Source organism: Crotalus tigris, unplaced genomic scaffold, assembly GCF_016545835.1.
Source record: "Crotalus tigris isolate CLP2741 ecotype Arizona unplaced genomic scaffold, ASM1654583v1 scf7180000018563.1161478300:1536566, whole genome shotgun sequence".
NCBI lineage: Eukaryota > Metazoa > Chordata > Lepidosauria > Squamata > Viperidae > Crotalus > Crotalus tigris.
Window position 1 is genome coordinate 733,666 of NW_024097077.1, and position 15,065 is coordinate 748,730.

At 43.5% G+C, this 15,065-nt stretch overlaps 1 protein-coding gene across 1 annotated transcript in view; it reads left to right on the forward strand.

The window, feature by feature from the left end:
• LRP6 (LDL receptor related protein 6) overlaps positions 1-15,065 on the forward strand; it is a 59,381-nt gene that overhangs the window by 27,722 nt on the left and 16,594 nt on the right. The window contains exons 7-12 of the mRNA XM_039354581.1: positions 855-1,026; positions 8,555-8,771; positions 10,470-10,759; positions 12,119-12,345; positions 13,404-13,588; positions 14,711-15,037. Of these exons, the coding sequence (XP_039210515.1) occupies positions 855-1,026; positions 8,555-8,771; positions 10,470-10,759; positions 12,119-12,345; positions 13,404-13,588; positions 14,711-15,037 (1,418 nt within the window). The remainder of the gene's footprint in view (positions 1-854; positions 1,027-8,554; positions 8,772-10,469; positions 10,760-12,118; positions 12,346-13,403; positions 13,589-14,710; positions 15,038-15,065) is intronic.

Genomic DNA, 15,065 nt, shown 5'->3' on the forward strand with positions numbered 1-15,065 from the left:
GGTTGAAACCGTAACAAAGTAAAAAAAAAAGTGCAGTCCATCTGCTTGATCCTCAGCATTGTCACCCAAGGGATCCCCACAGTGTGTCATTACACATTTTCTGAGTTGAGATATTGCAAACCTCTTTTAATGCTGATGTTTCTCCTCTTTTTTTAAAATAATGAACTGAGGCAGTTTTAAATTGCTTTCCATTTGCATTACTCTTTATTTTAAGCCCTTGGGTAATAGGGTGAAAAACATTTTAACTCTGTCATAGATCTGCAACTTGAACAGATCATGGGTAATAACATTTGCTTTTATGATGTCTTTCTAATCACCCTGACACTTTTAAGAAAAGGGAGAAAGAATGAAGATCTTTGGGGATTTTTCTCCAGCAAATAGGCTGATCTAATGTTGGACAAGACCCAGCTTGGTGTAGTGGGGAAGGCATCTGGCTAGGAACCAAGAGACTGTAAGTTCTAGTCCCACCTTGGGCATGAGACCAGCCAGCTGACCTTGGGCCAGCCACTTTGTCTCAGCCCTAGGAAGGAGGCAATGGCAAACCACTTCTGAAATACCTTGCCCAGAAAACTGCAGAGACTCATCCAGGCAGTTTCTGAGAATCATTCAGGATTGAACAAAAGAAAAAAAAATACTGGATATATTCCATGTTCATGAAGCACTATCTATGAGAATTCTACAGGAGATTGTCCCGGGAGTTCAACCAGGCAATTTTGCAGATACGTTCAAGTAAAAATAATGTCCATTAAAGAAAGTACAGGCCACGTGCCAAAGTTAGCAGAGTTTAGTCTCTAGTCAGTACTGCACGGTTTTTGCAGCCCGTGTTTTATTCCCTCTTACCCTTTTCCTTCTAGCTACATGTACTGGACCGACTGGGGAGAGATTCCCAAGATCGAGAGGGCCGCCTTGGATGGTTCTGACCGAGTCGTCTTGGTGAACACCTCCCTCGGCTGGCCAAATGGCTTGGCGCTGGATTATATTGAAAACATGATATACTGGGGAGATGCCAAAACAGACAAAATTGAGGTTTGTTATTTCCATTTCTCTTCCTTAGTCCAAAATCCAAAGCGCTTCCTTGAGATGTGCTGTTTGGGTCAGCGGCCCCGTTCACATTCTTGGTGAGAAATGAACGGCAGGGTCAGTTACGAATGAACAGTTTAGGACAGTTTATACATCTTTACAGTTTACAATAGGAGATCACATCCCAGGGTGATCTGATCGCCCTCTGTGACGGTTGTAAGTCTGAACAACGGTTGTAGGTCACTTTTTTTCAGTGCCAGATGGACACTAAACAAACTGTTGTAAGCCGAGAACAAAGACACAAACATTTTGCAGTGTATAAAATGATGCCAGCTCTTAAGCTTTCCAATTTAAAACGTCTTTGCGCCTATATTTTTTGTTTTTCCCAGGCAGAACTTCTCTGGTGACAGTTTTGTAGAATTAACCAGGAAAAGAATCAAGTCTCTTGCAAAACCCAATATTGCATCTTAGATTTCTCTCCCTCCCCCCCCCCCCCGCCCCTATGTCTTCTATACGCTTATGTGTTTTCCTTTTTCAAGCTTGCTGGTTCCTGTGGCCCTGTTGCTGTTCCCCGGATAATAATCACAAAGCCTCCTCCACGGGGGCTAATGGCTGTTGGCAGGGGCCTCAGCAGGGAACTTTTGTTCACCATTTATCTGGCAGCCTGCAGCTGAGCAGGGCGGGGAAGAAGGGGGGAGTCTGCTGCGGTCTGGGGGCTTTCTCCTTTATCTCAATCAGTTTTCTCCACCTATAAACGTCTGTCGACATAACGTGGGCTGCTTATGAAGGGGGACAATTCCACACTGGCTACCTTCCTTTCCCTGTCATGCCATGAGGTTAAAAATGCACGCTCTGCTTTGCTCAGCTGGGATTACATGTTTAAATCTTTTGCCTGGAGATGAAATGGGAGGGGGCGGGGCGGGCACGAAATCACCGAGGCGACCCGTCTTAAAATGAGGATTCGGTTCAAGTTCATCCAGCGCTGGTGGACTTACTGGGTCCCTCTGGCAGCCCTTTCAAACAGCCTGCATCCTTGCAGCTGGGCCTGGGTGAGTTTTCAGTTTTGATCTTTGTGTTTCTTACTCTGTGAAGGTTAAAAAGCACCCCAACACCCCTGTGGTGAGCTTTGGAGCAGCCCTCCTCCGACACATTAACCATTGTCTGATCAATTTTCACAGTGTGGAATATAATCTCCTCCTCCTCCTCCTCCAGCACTTAAGAGTCCAAAGGAGGAGAAGGTTCCAGATGTGCTTTTTGGGAAGCGTACTTCATTCCTTTCCTGCACAGGATTTTTGGAAAAAAACATTATCCTAACCCTTGTGATTTGTTTCTTCTCTCCGAGGCGGCTTTATGATGCTTTAGACCTGCTGCTCAGTTCCTCCTTCGCCCTTTGCACCACTTTCCAAAGGAGAAGGGAGGCTGGAGAAATTGACCAGGTGCCAGGATTTGTGCAATGAGGGAAGAATGCAGACGAAATGGATCTCCTCAACTTGCCACTGACTGTAATTCTATGCTGGTCAAACCATTCCAACACATCCTAATGAATTTTGATATGGCGTGTGTGCCTGAGGCCCTAATTCCACAGCCCTTTCTAGAAACATTTTAAAAGTCTGTTTCCAGGCAGAATATAATGCTAATACCCTAAATGTACATTTGCTCTGCAGTCAGTCTAGTAAGATTTACTTAAACTAGTAATGCCTGCGACAATTGCTAAATATTAAAGTTGTATAGGTCTTTAAAGTATCTTCTTGGAATGGGGAAAATTGATCCCAAAATAATTCCATCTGTTACGGGTAAAAGGCAAACTTAATGTTCACAATATACTACTTAACGACCAAATTTCTGGGGAGCTCTCCTTGAATCTTTATAAAATGCCCAGAGGCAGAATGTCTAACTTAAAACAATTTCTGCGATCCATTCATGCCAATATTTCTGAGAGAAGGATCACGCAGCGATTGCAAGTAAGGATGATGGTGATCGTGGCTGAACGTTGGTTACAGAGGGAAACCTTGTTTGTGATGGGATGTGCCTGAGCCAAAAACTCTGTAATTAATTTCGTTTCTGATTCTTTGGTCAGGAATTCAGCATTTCATAATAACCGATCACTGCTCATTAAAGAAGAGAGATTCTCCATGAATTTTCTTTTAAAAAACATGGAGCAGAAGGCTCTTCAAATCTGGAGTAGCTGCTATCACTCCATTCACGAGCTGAAGTAGAACAGAGTAAAGTGTTAATCGTGATATTGTTTGAAATGTTCTCCTTCTCTTTGGAACAACAACATACGTGGAATATGAGTTTTTGCTGAACCTCTTTTGTGGGGCAAATGCTCAGGCCTCTTGCAGAGATTCCATCTTTTTAGTCCCTCCATTTTTCGAGAACTTCCTGTTCTGTTGGACCTCTCTGGGCCTTTTCCCTTGGCATACGGATACAGTCACAACACCACACAACTTCTGCAACTCTGCAAAAGTAGATCACTCTGCAGTTCAGATACCAATTCCAGACTCAGATCTCTATTCTACTTGTAAGTAAATTTCCCACAATCAAGAGAAGGAAACATCACCTTAATCCAAGAGTTGAGTATTCTGCCTCAGAACAATGGGACTTTTTAATGGAGGCCTTTACTTACTTGAGGGAATGATCAGTCTGAGAAGAAGAATTTTTATTTCCTTTCTTGGGTTCTCCAGATCAGCTAGAAAGAAATCAAATTCATTCCCAGAGAGAGAAGGAACAGTTGCACCAATAACTTTTCTTGAGCTCCTGTACCCTGGACAGACAGTTGTGTATAGCGTGGAAATCTTGAGGCTTTGAATTCACGTGAGGCACTTCCATTTTGAATGCAAGAAAGGCTGTTTTGATCATTTGGGAAGAATGTGGAAACTCTGCTTCAAGCTTGAAATGTTTCCAAAATAAGAGAAAAGCTCATTTTGCGTGCAAAACAGTGCATGTCCCCACTCTTGGTACTTAGTACGTCTAAAACTCCACGCAGTGCAATGGATATCAACAACATCCTGCTAGTTTTTCCTTCTTTTAGTTGCTTTCTCTGTGTTGCTTTATCCTTAATGCTAAGCCTTTTTGAATATTGGAGGAAGAGGGAAGTTTTCTTTCCATTTGGTTTCGTTTCTGTACTTTGCTGTTCTGGTTTGTGGTATTTTCTCTTAATAAGTTGGTTTTTGGTTGTAAGCCACCCAAGGGCATCTGGGCAGTAGGTAACTAAAATAAGGAAGCCAATACATAAACAGAAGTATCAGTTGTCCTGCAGGGACATCCGTAGAGGCCGAGGTGGGTTTAAAAAAAGTCACAATGGCAGCCCAACGCTAAAAAGGGCAGGGTTAGGGTCTTGGCTGCCATAATGACTTCTCTCAACCCTTCTGGGGTTTCTTGGTCACTGGGATTCTTCATCAGCCCCTGTTAATGTTCTACGGCAGGGGTTCTTCACCTTTTTGAATGAATCGCCCCCTTGAGCCGATGAGGAAGTTGTCATCGCCCCCCTCCCCCAACATAACCTCTCAATCACAACATAGGAAATAATTCTTCCATTTATGCAACCCTTTTTTTGTTTTCTTTAAAATTGTCGTCAGGACCTATCGATGCAAATAATTTATTTCCAGTCTTTTCCCCATATCTCCCATATTCTGGCCAATGGCGTGCCACTGTATGGATAGAGGCTGCTGCACAACACGCATGAAGATAAGCGATGCGTCTTCACATATGTACCGCATTCTGTACTGAAGCTAGCTGGAAGAACATTTGAAAACACAATTCAATCCGCTGATAGCGAGCAATCTGATGTTTTTGTACGACAGATATACAGCGATTCACTGTACGAAAAAGTCTCAAAAGTGTTCCAAAATTTCTCGCTCCATCGCCCCCATATCACCTCCTTTTCGTTCCATCACCCCCCCTGAAAAACGAAATCGCCCCCTGGGGGACAATATCACCCAGGTTAAGAACCACTGTTCTACGGAGCTGGACCTTCTCTGAGAGGGTGTCGGAATAATTGCAGTAAAGTCATTCAGAAGCAGCCAAAAGGGGGGGGGGAGATTGACTGGCAGATTTGGTTATTGGCTTGTTTAAAGCAATGCAGGACTTCAAGAGCAGTTCAGAGCTGTTATGGGTCCGTTGCCCTGCAAATCTAAATTGGCGTATTTGCTCGCTAGTTTCTTCTGAAGTGGGACATCTGTGCGCCTGGAGCTTGGTCACCCGCGTGTGATGTGGGAAGCCGCATATGTTTTCTGTTGTTGTTTTTATCCTTGTAGTTAAGAGTCCTCTTGCTAGTTGTGAAATCCATCCACGCTGCTGCGGTTAAAATCAGCCCCAAAGGTTAAAAGGCTGAAATTTAGACCAAGAGCTTCTTGCCCACAGACCTTTTGATTCCTTTCCTTTAAGAAGCAGGCTGGCCTTCTAAAGCTATTGACAAGGTAGCGTTGACGTGTTCTTCTGCTGCCTCCTTTTCTCTTCTCCTCAAATACTCTTGTGAGGAGCCAGGAATTTTGCTAGACGGGACCTCTATTTAAGGAGTATGAAATACAGTCTCAAGAGTCAGGAAAAGAAAGAGCAGCTGTTACTTGTAGCCTGTTCTCATTTTCTGTTCGTAAATCAACCTTCCCTGCTTGTGAATTGATTTTGTTTAAACTGTGTTTCATCTTAAAAAAAAAAAAGAGGGGTGTCTTTGTACCTGAAGGACTTAACTGTGATAGGTACTTGGTCATCTTGAATGGGTAGAGCAGCTTGATCATCATCACTTCTGATCTTCTCCAGAATTACTTGGATGAAGTAGACTGCGAACGTGCTACTTTCTTGGCAGCGGTCTTGAAATATTGGTATTTCCTTCTCATCTTCCCTTGGGATTGATGCTTTCTAGGTGAGAGACGGATCCTTTTACAGTAACTAAAGATGGAAGCCGTTCAACATAGCAGATCCGGTCGGCCTCCTCAGAACAGATCTGCTTGTAGTGACCTTCCTATGGGACTGCATATAGTGGGATAATAAGACTCTACTTTTACCTCCTGCAGACACCCTTGTATATTTAAATAAGGAATACGGCTATAAAACCAATATATGTAAATTTTAAGAAGTATACTATGTTCTGCATACAGAGAATCCAGTAGAAAAGAATATCTGTAGCTCAGGATTGAACCGTGGAGCCCTCAACGCTCTCTGAGCTTGGTTGATTCCTTACAGATGGCTTCATTACTCAACTAGGTGACATCATTCGCGTGAGGAAGTTGGGGTTTGCTCCCTGTTGTATATACATAGCTTATATATATAATAAATAACGTATGTGTAGCTTATGTACAGTAGTTACTATATTTAAACAATATATATACGTGTAATACTCAACTTACAACCATTTGTTTAACACTTGTTTGAAATTATGACAGCTTTAGAAAAGGGGCTTAACATCCATTCTTGAAGTTATATTCCCACCGTTCTCTCAATCGCATGATGGTGGTTCAGGTGCTGTGTTGCATCTAGGATGGTTGCAGCATCTGGGGATTACATGACTGTGACTGGAAGAGAGAGTGTATTTTATTAGGGAAAGCCCCTCTTGCCTTTCTGTTCACTCCCAACGCTCAAGCAAGGGAAAGGTGGCGTCAGCTGGGTGTCCCGCAGGGTGTTTTAGCCGACGGCGGTAGAGAAGAGGATTCCCTACTCCCTTCTCAGCCAGCCTCTGTAAAACTTGGCAGGTCTGCCCTTTCATCCAAGAGGAAACCCTGGATAATAAATGGCTGAACAAGCCACTGAGCTGGGATGGAGGAGCAGGAACATCTGCCTGGAAGGTGCACCATCCCTGTCAGCTCGGTGTCCTTGGTTAGATAGCTCCCTGAAAGGAAGGAAGCCCAGCCATGACCTTCCTTTCTCTGCAGCAACCTCCCACCAAGTCTCCCCGGGGGTTATAGACCTCTTTCTCTCTGACCCAACCCAGAAGTTCAAAAAGGAACAGCACTTAAAAGCACACACACACAAAAGGATCTGTTCTACCCTGGCGGAAGTTCAAACCTGCCTTTGGAGGGGATCCCCTTTCCAGCTGCTGCTCCCCACTCTTCTTAAAGGCAATGGCTCTTGTACCTGGGAACAGGAAGATGGACTTGGATCTGCTCCCTGGTTTTGAGGGATCGCTCCTCCAAAAGCTTGCTAGGCGGAGAGGATTCCATTTTTTTCCCCCTTATAAAAATAAGGGAGCAAAATTGGGCAGGAGAGAGTAAACTCTGCCCAGTTGCCCTCTGGAATAAGTTGTGGGCTGAAATAGAGTTGATCCTGGTTCTGAAGTTCTGTATCTAGGACCCCTTTCTCCAGTGATCCTTTTGGCCTGAGAGTTTTGCAAAAGAAGCAGTTGCTTTTGAATGGCAAGCCGTAATAAAAGTGGCAATTCATCGTTTTTATGAGCTCAGTAAAGTTGTAAATCCAGGTTAGTAGCTGGTTCATTTTAGAAAAATAAAATGGAAGTAAGAGAATTTGCTGTAAATAAGTCTTCCTCATTTTGTGACTGGGATACTTTTCTCTGCGTTGGAGACGCATTTTGGCATTTGGCTTGATTCTTCTTTTTAATGTAATTTTTAGTAAGAATTGTTTACAGTAGTAAACGCTAGTACAAACTAAACTTAGGGAAAGGGAATAGAAAAAGAAAGAATAAAAAGTGGGGAAAATGTACTACAAAGAATTGACTTTCAACCTTCCTCACAAATATAAACTAATCACTCTTCATCCCCTATGGAGTTACAAACAGATATTTCTTTATATCGCATTCCTTATTTGTAAGCAGATCCCTAAGACAGTGTTTCCCAAACTTGACCATTTTAAGGCATGAGGACTTCAACTCCCAGAATTCCACAGCCAGCAACGCTGGCTGTGGAATTCTGGGAGTTGAAGTCCACATGCCTTAAAATGGTCAAGTTTGGGAAACACTGCCCTAAGACATCAAGTTTTCAATCCTGGGAATTGAAGTCCACAAGTCATAAAATAGCCAAGGCTGCCTACCCCTGCTTTAGTTCAATCAAATATTGTCATAGTATTTGATTTTTTTTTTCAATTCTTTATCCCACTGCACAGGTTTTTTCAAGGTTTTAACTCACTCTTTTGTAGATCCAGTAAGAGCATCTTACAGTCCATTGACTTGGAAGAGTTGGAGAAACATGCCTTGGAGTGAGATCCCAGACTTACATATAGAGCTTCAGTATTCCCTGGATATTTCCTTTTTCTAGTCATCAGCAGTGCAGCTTATCTTGCTGAGTCTGTGAAGTTTCTGCTGTTAGCTACTTCCTGACTGCAGAGCTGAGACTTAATGACACGTCTGATGTAAAGTCTAATATTTTCCAACTAGGTGTAATGGAATTTGTAGAAGGAAATTTATTAAAGGAAGCTATTTGGCAGACGTTAATGCAGAAGTGCACCTGTTAATCTTTTGAGTTACAGTGTGAGATTTATTGAACTGCATTGGCTGACAAGAATTGCACCGTGCAAGAATCTGAGTTTACTCATTCAAAGCCATCTTGTACGTGTGTGTGTGTGTGTGTGTGTATTTGTCCTCGTAAAGGTCATGAAAACAGATGGAACCAGCAGAAGAGTCCTTGTGGAGGACAAGCTGCCCCACATTTTTGGCTTCACCCTGCTGGGGGACTATATTTATTGGACAGACTGGCAAAGACGAAGTATTGAGCGGGTTCATAAGCGGACAGCAGAAAGAGAGATCATAATTGACCAGCTGCCGGATCTCATGGGCCTCAAGGCGACAAACGTCCACAAGATCATGGGTGAGTGTCTTAAATATCCAACTCCTCCCCTGAAAACAGAGAGATTATTTTTTGAACATATTCATACACTTAAGTACTCTAACAATGAGAATAAGGAATTTATGAGGATTTGAAAATTCTCAATACAGCCCTTTCAATAGTGTCTAAAACGGACATTGCTCACCGTGGATGGGGATCCTCTACTGATCCTGTACTTTAATGTAGTGCTAAAGCAACTAGACTTGGTTGAATTCATTTATGATTCAACATTACATCCACATGGAAAAGTGACCTAGCATGTCTTGCTGGTAGGGTAATTGTATGGTGCTTGTGAATTGGCTAACTGCTGGGAAGGACAATTGAGCAAGCCAAATGGCATCCTTGGAAAAGCTGTGATCCTACAAGGCTGGTTGGTCAAGTCAACTCAGACAATCTGGAGTCAAAGATTCTCCATTTCCAAATGGAGTGATGAGTTTGACTCTTGGTTTCCATCTGTTCCAGCCTACAAACATCACACAAGATGTTCCTTCTCATTCCTAGCCAGAGCATCAACACGAGGCAGACAGGTGTGTTAGTAGCACTCCGAGGCTTAGAGTCCTAAATGACCTTGTCAAGTTTAATTGACTAAAAAGTATCTTGCTAAAGAGTCAGCAGAGTAACTTCCAGACATGCTTCTATCATCCCTTCAGAAACTCTCCGTTAATTTTATGTGGCTGGGTAATGAGTAAAGATAAATCCAAGGAGAACAAAATGAAATTGTTTTTTTATTTAATTATATTTTGGTAATACAGTCCCAAACAGCAATAAACATAAAGCAGTTTAAGAAGACTAAGACATAAACACTTTGTCCAATGTGAAATCAAATTTGGGTCAGTCACCGGGACTAGAGATTTACTCTTCCAAGCTTTCGGATTCATGCTGGAGACCCTCTTCCGGGAATTTCTCTCTACCAGAATACGTGCTTTATGTGGTGCCTTCCTATTGGCTGATGGGTGGGTTGATGGCCGGCGATCCGCTATCGCTTCCTTGTGCTGCCAAGCCCTCGGCTCCTAAGTATTGGATAAGGCTGGTGGTAATTCAGCACTTCTGCTAATTGACATGGGGCCCCTTTCCCAGGCTTCCACTTTGTCCAGTGCTGTGTAGTAAAATCCCCCTCCCAAAATCTGGGGGTAGTGTTACTGAGTATCCATTGTTACTTGCAGCTTGGTCCATAGTATTTGTATTGGAGCAAGTGGACTGTCAGTGTTGCCACATTTTCTAACCGGCTGTATTAGCTATTATGATGGAATAGTAGCTGTGGTGGGATTCAGATAGGTGAACCACCAGTTCTCTGTGTGGATGCCGCTTCCAGAAGTCCATTCTGGGCCTGGGCAGCAAAAAATTAGCTACCGGTTCTGCCGAAGTGTTGCGAACCGGCTGAATCCCCCCACTGGATAGTAGCCTGAAGTTGCGGGGGGGGGGCTCTTTCCCAGGGAGCTAAGAGGCAGCAGACTTGGGATGCCTGGTGGGCAGGACGAGGGCTGGGACAGATCCTGCCTAGTAATTCACAGAGTGTATCTATAGTTATTGCAGATGATTGCTTTAGTCTGGCAAGATTCTGTCTGAAGGTGAACAGCCACAAAGGAAGAACTCGGAAGTAACTCCATTCTTTGGACTGGGCAGCTGTGGAGCAATGATAAAGATCTAGCAACGCTCAAGGTTTCGTTTCTGCTTCCTTAGGTACAAATCCTTGCGCAGAATCCAATGGGGGCTGCAGCCACCTCTGCTTGTACAGGCCTCAGGGACTGCGCTGCGCCTGTCCAATAGGCCTGGAGCTGCTGAGTGACATGAAGACCTGCATCGTCCCGGAAGCCTTCCTGCTCTTTTCCCGTAGAGCAGATATCAGGCGAATCTCTCTCGAGACAAACAACAATAACGTCGCCATCCCACTGACAGGCGTCAAGGAAGCCTCTGCCCTGGATTTTGACGTGACTGACAATCGCATATATTGGACAGACATCTCGCTGAAGGTAACGCGGTCCGGTCTTGACAATGGTTAGCATATCGCTAGTGTTTTACTAAAATTGATTGAAGAACATTTTATCAAGTTGGGCTAACCCAGTGATTCTCAACCTTTTTAATGCCGCGACCCCCCCCCCAACCGGTCGTAAGTCGAGGACTACTCAACCGGTCGTAAGTCGAGGACTACTCAACTGGTGCAGCACCGTTTGCAGAATGGGACTTTTGGCGGGCTCAGCAGGGCAGAGACAGCCTGGACAATTCCTATTGGCTTTTGAAAGCCAATAGAATTAGACTCTATTCAAGAGAGTCTATTCTATTGGCTTTCAAAAGCCAATAGAATAAAAGGGAGTAGCCCAGCTAAGGAAAAGGGGAAAAGAAAATGGCGGACTGCGTTGTTTGGCGACCCCTGTGAAATGGTCGTTCGACCCCAAATGGGGTCCCGACCCACAGGTTGAGAACCACTGGGCTAACCAGACCAAGTCTCTGTTCTTTTAACAAATAGGTAAAAGTCCAAATTCTGGAGATGTTGATACATCTTCTCTCCTCTTCTAAACAAGGTACTTTACTTTGCTAATGCTTGCTAGTGGTGTCATTCCAAAGAAGAGAGAGAAAAATGCAGCTGGGCTCCCTGCTACAATACATAGGGGCCCTCAGAAGTAGCCATAGCCATTGCTGACTTTTAAGTTCCCTGAATTTGGCTGACCTTGGCTGACTTTAACTTGGATGGCTGGGGAATTCTGGGAGTTGATGACAGCTTAAAAGTTGGTGAGGTTGAAAAACCCAGTTCTTCAAGGCAAGACTCCCTCTCTAATTGAGCACACTTTCCCTAACATGGTGACCCCCCAGATGCATTGGAACTGCAATTCACTAAGTTAATAGACATTGTAGAAGTCATGGTGTCTGGGGAATTCTGGGAACTCTGGTCCTGGAATATCTGGAAGGAGCCAGCTAAGAGAAGGCTGGACGGGGCCAAGAAGGGTATGGAGATTGCCAGCCATAAGGGAATACCTCCTCATTGATGTTGTTGAAAAATGTTTTTAAACGCAAACTAAATTGAGCCTCCCATTTTCATCTAGAGCAGGGGTAGTCAACCTTGGCTCTTTTATGACTCGTGGACTTCAACTCCCAGAATTCCTGAGCCAACTTCTGGGAATTGAGGTCCACAAGTCATAAAAGAGCCAAGGTTGACTACCCCTGCTCTAGAGAAATCGGGAAAGGGGCACCCCAAATCTGGGTTATCCTATTAGAGATCAAGCTCTGTTTGACAAGGATCATCCTTTGTCCGTTTGGACCCCTTCTCAGATATACCGATAGGTAGCATGGGCCCCTAAATTTTCATGCACCCTCTTTCTCTCTCTTCCTTGCAGACCATCAGTAGAGCATTCATGAACGGAAGTGCCCTGGAGCACGTGGTTGAGTTTGGACTGGATTATCCAGAAGGCATGGCTGTGGATTGGTTAGGGAAGAACCTCTACTGGGCGGATACCGGAACAAACCGAATTGAAGTGTCAAAGTTGGATGGGCAACATCGTCAAGTTCTAGTTTGGAAAGATCTGGATAGTCCTCGGGCATTGGCCCTGGATCCTGCCGAAGGGTGATCTGCTTGCTTAATTCTTCATATTAAGAAAAACTAAGTTGAATTTTTAATCTGTTTTGTGAAGTCTGAGAAATCAGCCCTGAAAAATCTATAGAATATGATAAGGTAGTCACCAGTTTAAGATAGTTGGTGTAACTGGGCAGAAATACATCTATAAATCAAAACAAAGATTAAAAAAAACTAAGGATACAATAATGGACTCAATTTTAAAACCGGGTTATTCCATTTACTTCTGCTATTTTTCGTTGCTATTTTATTTATTTAAATTTGCATAAAAGTCCCCTGAATTGGCCAGCCGATGCAATTGTGCCAAATTAGTTTAAAATTCAGTTCAAAATTTTACACAAATGAACAGATGCAGTGATAATCTTGTACAAAAGTCCCCTATGGTAAACAAAAATTAAGTCCCTTCCATAGTAAAGATAAAATATTGCTAATTGCATAACGACAGTGTAAATTGCTGTTTAGAATTATATCTGTCTGGAATGTAAAAATGTTGTACAAAATATCAATATATTTGTTTCAGACAAAATGATGAAGAAGAAAATGGGTGGCAGTTATTTAACAAAAATATTGTGGCCTCAGTTTGTTTCTTCGCCTTTGCAAACGTCAAGGCAGAGAGCTAGCGTAGCATTATAGCATTATCTTCTAAATCAGTGGTTCTCAACCTTTCTAATGCCGCGACCCCATAATACAGTTCCCCATGTTGTGGTGACCCCCAACCACTTATACATCACCGGGTGCCAGGGGCATGGTCAAAGAAAAGGGGGGAAAAATGGCGGACTGTGTTGTTTGGCGACCCCCGTGAAATGGTCGTTCGACCCCAAATGGGGTCCCGACCCACAGGTTGAGAACCACTGTTCTAAATAAATGTATTTAATATATTTTTATCTTTAAAAGAAATAAACCTTTATTTTTATGAACTTATTTATTTTTAAAAGATACTTATTCTTGCTCAGAATAACAAGTTTAGAATTTATCACTCAGATATTTTCTACCCCTGGTTGTTTGTGCATCTTTAGGAAATAAACATGGAATATTTGATATGTCTTTAGGTTCATGTACTGGACCGAATGGGGTGGGAAACCCAAAATCGACAGAGCAGCCATGGATGGCAGTGAACGTAGCACTTTAGTGCCAAATGTGGGACGAGCAAATGGTCTGACAATTGACTACGTTAAAAGAAGGTTGTATTGGACTGACTTGGACACCAATTTGATCGAATCTTCAAATATGCTGGGTGAGTTTTGCTTGGCCATAGATATCAACTAACAGTCTTCATTACGCCAGGATCATGTAGGTTTGTGGGGGTGCTTTCAACAGAAACAGAAGTACTAATAAAATAATGCACAATTAAATTCATATATCATTGCTACCCAAACATTAATTATATTTTTGAAGTAACAATTGAGTTTATAGACAGTTCACGTAGTAACTTGTCTTCTACGAGTTAGATAGTACGGTTTGGACATGGAGCAAAATGTACAAACTAACACAAAACAATAAAAGCAGATTCAAACAGAACCCTTTCAGACTGTCTTCTGGAAGTGGGAAATGGAACTGTATCATCAGAAAAAATGTTTTTTTTCCCCTGCGTTTATGATTCCTGACAGGTAAGGGAAATGTAGCTTACGCCAACCTTTTTCAGACAGGTACCGGACTCGGAACCGTACAAAAGTTACCTTAAATTAAATTTAAAAACACCTTTGGGGCCACAATATTCCTCAAGAAGACACTCCCCATTCTCCAGTGTCTGAACTCTTCGGAAGGAGCCCGTCCTTCTCCACTGGGCCCCCTTTTAAGAAATTCCTTCTTTCTGCAGATACACCAGCTTCATCTCTTTTTGGCACTAGCTAAATCAGACATTGTTCAGATGACGGCTGAAAGATAAGCAAGATTTAGACCTGGCTAGGACTTGGATGGGAGCCTGTGAGGAACTCTGCAGGGCTTCGACGTTAGAAAAGCATCTCGGAGGAAGGCAGGGCCAAACCACCTCAGTACAGTTGCCAAAATGTGTCCTGGGATGAATTTCCTAGTGACCCCCTGGTGAGAGAGGGAGGCAGTCTTTTTCAGACCCCGTCAAGACTGACCAGGTGCTGCTACCTGAGCCAAACGGTCTAAATTTTAGACTTCTTTTATGAAGAAGATAAATGATTTATGATTAGAAAAATAACATTTTTCCTATACCTATATTCCAAGGGAGGGTGTTTATTATAACTTCAAACAGTTGCTAAACAACCAGTTGTAAGTCAAGGACTGCCTGTGCGCAATTTCTTCCAGGGTTGGTGATCTCCTGTAGAGGGGACAGGTCTGTTTCTTCCTTCCTTCCTTCCTGTCCTTCATCCCCTCTCTCCACCCCCAGGCCTTGACCGGGATGTCATAGCAGACGATTTGCCTCATCCCTTCGGCCTGACTCAGTACCAGGATTATATCTACTGGACCGACTGGAGCCGGCGTAGCATTGAACGGGCCAACAAGACGAGCGGGCAGAATCGGACCATCATCCAAAACCACCTGGACTACGTGATGGACATCCTAGTCTTCCACTCATCCCGGCAAGCGGGCTGGAACGAATGCGCCTCCAGCAACGGGCACTGCTCCCACCTCTGCCTGGCGGTGCCCGTAGGGGGCTTTGTCTGTGGCTGTCCTGCTCATTATTCCTTGAACCCTGACAACAGAACATGTAGCGGTAAGTTGGGAACATGGACGGGGGCGTT